Raw genomic sequence first — 4282 nt, 5'->3', positions numbered from 1 at the left:
AAAGATACACAAAAATATGAGACTTATTCAAATAGTTGCTCGTAATGCTCCAGCCATTTCGCATGAATACAAGGCATTCCTTAATTCTCGAGGACAAAATCCGAGACGTCGGGCGCGAAGAGGCAAGCTCTTGAGCCATAGCAGGATGGGAAAGGAGAGCGGAATAAAAGCAGACGATGGGCAATGACGTCGATGCTGACTGACAAAAAAAAAAAAATTGTTGGCGAAAGTTTCAACACGAATAAACCTGCTTCACGAACTGTGCCTTAAGCGCAGGCGAAAGGAAACTGAATAAAAGTAAAAGACGAGAGCCCGCACCGCTATGTAGAGACGGAACGCTTCAGCTAGCGTCAGGTGCACTCTACAGGTAACATGTTCACATATGGCCTTCGAAGTAGCGTGTGCCGTTTACCAAAGTCGGGTCCATGTTTTAACGCTGAACGGAAGTACTGTCTGTATAAGCTCGTCCGTCGCCTGCTGCGAGTTAATTAGCCGATGCGCCTGCACACGAAAACGTCCGTATATCGGTAGACCAGATTGTTCAGGCCCGTATAGGTTGACCGTGCTGCAGCAGCGGACTATCACAGCCATGCATCTTGACCTACAGTAGATTATAGGTCCATTCGATTCACTTGCACTTTCTGAACTATAGTTCACGAGGTGGCGATGCACTTCGCCTTTCGCTTCGCCAGTTAAACGTAGCGGCATCTGTACTGTCTGTACGTTACCGTTAGTTTCACACAGTGCAGCCTTCGTAAAAGACGAGTTCAAAGTTATTAGCTGCACTCGCCAGATGGGCAGTGTAGCGTTCGTGCAGCGTGTGCTGTGCTGGTTCCGCACGAGCAAGAACTGGCGCTGAACTGGCGGGAGCTAGTTCAGGTAGAGCATCGTGGATCGAATGGACCTTGTAAGATACGACCTTCTAACGAAAGAGGAAGTGCACTCGGTCGATGAACAAAGTTTAGATTGCGCGTGCCGCTCGTGGTATGCTGCGAGACAGAGCGACAGTGGAACTAGCCTTGAACGTCACCAACTTTAACGACTGTAATCCTTTCAGCCACGACTTATGATCGACTGTTGATACGTGTGTGAAACGTTCATAATTTCATCTTATCGGGTGCTTGAGACTACTCCACTGAAAATCAAGGTGGTAAATCAATCAAGGTGGTAAAACGAAGTTTCGTGCTGTTTATGATGAACCATCATAATTACAGAGTAACTAATTATTTGAAGATTGTAAAGTCAGTCATGCTACTTTTCTTCACAACAAGAATTGAATCACGTACCGCCCGAATTACAAGGACAAGTTATTTATTGGCAACAAGCATTTAGAAAAAAAAAAAAAAAAACGCATCTACCTTGGCGACCGGGGCGAGAGCATGGCTACCGGCATGCTCTCGTCAAACGTCACGCAAAACACACTGGTGCCTTCACCAAAGCGGTACACCGTAACGATACATATCACTCAGAAGTAAAATGGAACTAACATAGGTTAGCAGAATGGTCAATTTACCCTAAACTTAATGTTTGTGCTCGGTGCCTTGCTACCACTGCACAGAAATGGTAAAAATAGGTCGCGTTCATAAATGTGCACGCCTTGTCTGAAGGGGGTAAAAGCTATCTTGGAGGATGTTGTTGGAAGAAGATTACAGAATGATGTCATACACAAGGACGTGGCACGGAGTTCGACGAGGTTAACGGGCCTCCAGGTTCCACCACATCCGCTACAGTCAGGTACCGGCGAATGTGAAGCCAGCAGTCGTGGCTCAGTTTGTCGAACTGCGTGGCGCCATCTTCTCGGGCGTGGCACACGACTCGTTCCTGGACGACGCCAGTCAACCGCATGAACTCGTGCACGTCGGCGAGGCACAGGCGACGCACGGCTCCTCTGATCAGGGCCACGGCTTCCGCCTCGTCGCTCAATGCCGCCTCGCGACGAACATTGTCCACGAGCTTGGGGTGTTCCGAAACGAACTCCACGGCGCGTGCGCAGTAAGGATCGTGGTCTCCCAACACGAACCTGGTCGCTCGTTCAATGAGGCTGCAGTTGCGTCGAACGATTTCCTGGGCGGCGAAGATGTTGGCGTAAGGTTGTATGCAGGCTGGCATTTCTAGCCGAAGGAGGCTGTAGTTCTGGTGAAATCTTGGCAAGAGATGGCGCAGAAGGGCTGCTCTGTTATCGTATTGTGCGAATTTAACGGTGAGCTCGTGAAGGCGTCGGTTACTTAAAACGGCGTGAGCGAGCGCTTGACAGTCCTCGTCACATAATTCTACCAGCCAGTCCAAGGTAATCCTGGTAATGCCTAGATTCGAACAGAGTGCTTTGCACAAGTTTGAGATAGACTGAAATAGATCATCATCGTCCCCATCCCATTCATCTATAATGTCAAAATCGATCTTCAGCATGATTTCCTTGAGCGCGGACGCACCTTTTATGTAAGTGGCCAGTGATGCGCAAACACTTTCGTCGAAGAAATTGAGAGTCACGCCAAGTGATGAGATGTAGTTACAAGCCACGAGGCATTGGAAGAAACCTTGCATACGCGCTGCGTCATCTAAATGTATCAGATGTACAGTGATGGAAGTTACCTCAGGAAAGTCGGAAAGCTCTGCCGCATCAAGGCTCTCAACGCAATGTTTCGGGATGTACACCCTGTTGACAAGTCCACTCTTACGTATTGCGCAGCAGACTTCTTCCAGCCTATCAACATCCGGAAGATAACGCAACGTCAGGCTTTGAAGGCAGTGGTTGTTCGCAAGAGCTCGAACTAAGAAACAGCAGTTTTCGGTGGTCGACCATGAAAGGTCGAGGTCCAACTTTTGTAGCGCACTGTTCTCCTGCAACGCCGACACCCAGGATCGATCGTTGACAGCCGCTACGTCTTGTCGTCGTTGCTGCTCGACGATTATGTCGTCCATCCCGCCAAGCTGCAACGTCAAACTGCGCAGGAACCGGTTGCGGGAGACAACGATAAAGAACAGTTCGCAGTGCTGGCTCGTGCCCAACCAGTCCGCGTCTAGTTCTTGCAAAGTCGTCATTGTCGAGATGGCTTGGGCTAGGTTCGGCAACCAAACAGTTTCGTCGTCGAAGTGCGATCCTCTCAGAGTGAGCTTCCTGAGCGTCGCGTTTTCTTTTAACAGATATTTCTCGAACGACGGCGACGGCCCGTCGAACGGACCAGAAGCAAAGACGCAAGCTCCGACGGCGATTTCCGTGATGGTGTGGTTCTTTATAAGAGCTGCGATGAGCTTCGTCGACCTGAACGGGCTCATGTGCAGCTCTGCAACGTCAAGCGACGTGAGTCTGGCAGCCCGCTGTTCCAGCAAGTGGACGGGGATCGGCATGCTCTCCAAAGAATGCACATAGTCGTGCGGGAACACTCCACTGTAATCCAGAGAACAGACTTTGACGGCCGACTCGCGGATGACTTCTGGTTGATCGCTCGCGATGCCGAAGATTGTGAGGCTTGTTAAACTCGACGAAGATTCCACCGCTTCGGCGAGCATGCCGGCATTCGCCACGGCGTAGTTCATCTCTGCCGAGACGATGCATCGGTGCACTCTAAGCAGGCAGCGTAAGAGGGCGACGGCTGCTTCCTGGTCGTTAATGCATACTTCACAGTATGGGAATCTCTTGCAAATGCCTGTCACCCTCGCAACGCTCAAGTCTCCGAGTTCGTTTCGAAAATCTTCTCTGAGCTGGAGGCCCACGTTACACAGTACCTTGTTGAAGGCTCTCAGGTGACGCTGCAGGTGGCAGAATCGAGGCTGGCCCCGCGTGCAGGTAAATATAACTATTTCAGCATCAACATTCTCACACTTGCGTGAAAGGCAGGATAACGGGAGAACTGCCGTAGTCCTAGCCATATGGTTCCAACGTGCGCTCCTGCTGAGCGTATTTTTTAGTAATGACAGTACAGCTGCTTGAAATTGTCACTTTTATATTTGCTGACCCTTGAGGGCGTCTGCGCGGAACGTGATAGTGAACCGTAAATAATGCAGTGATGCATGCGAAGCTTTGTAGTGCGGTCAAACTTAGGAAGATCACGAGGTCAGCCGCTAGTATGATCACACGTGGCATTCTTTTCCGAGAGCTGATCGTAATCACCGATATATGTGTGCCGCGGTTTCCCATATCTACGCTAGAACTGAGGCATGCTCTGTGTATACATACCACGTGTTTTAACCGTTTGTAAAGCTGCCTGACGCAGGAAATGATTGACAGCACTGCGTATACGCCTTCAGCGCACCAAGTGGCTCACAAGGATGGCTTGGTGGGCTA

The 4282-nt window shown here is 50.1% G+C and overlaps 1 protein-coding gene across 1 annotated transcript; it reads right to left on the bottom strand.

Annotated features, from left to right (window-relative positions):
- Positions 1-1415: 1415 nt before the first annotated feature.
- On the bottom strand, positions 1416-3534 carry LOC119454018 (uncharacterized). Its single transcript, XM_037716033.2, has one exon. It carries the CDS (start codon positions 3532-3534, stop codon positions 1660-1662), a length of 1875 nt encoding a protein of 624 aa, XP_037571961.1. The 3' UTR covers positions 1416-1659.
- Between the last annotated feature and the right edge of the window lie 748 nt (positions 3535-4282).

Source organism: Dermacentor silvarum, chromosome 5 (genome assembly GCF_013339745.2).
Source record: "Dermacentor silvarum isolate Dsil-2018 chromosome 5, BIME_Dsil_1.4, whole genome shotgun sequence".
NCBI lineage: Eukaryota > Metazoa > Arthropoda > Arachnida > Ixodida > Ixodidae > Dermacentor > Dermacentor silvarum.
The sequence above is the reverse complement of the archived record's forward strand: the minus strand, read 5'-3'. Positions and strand labels throughout refer to the sequence as shown.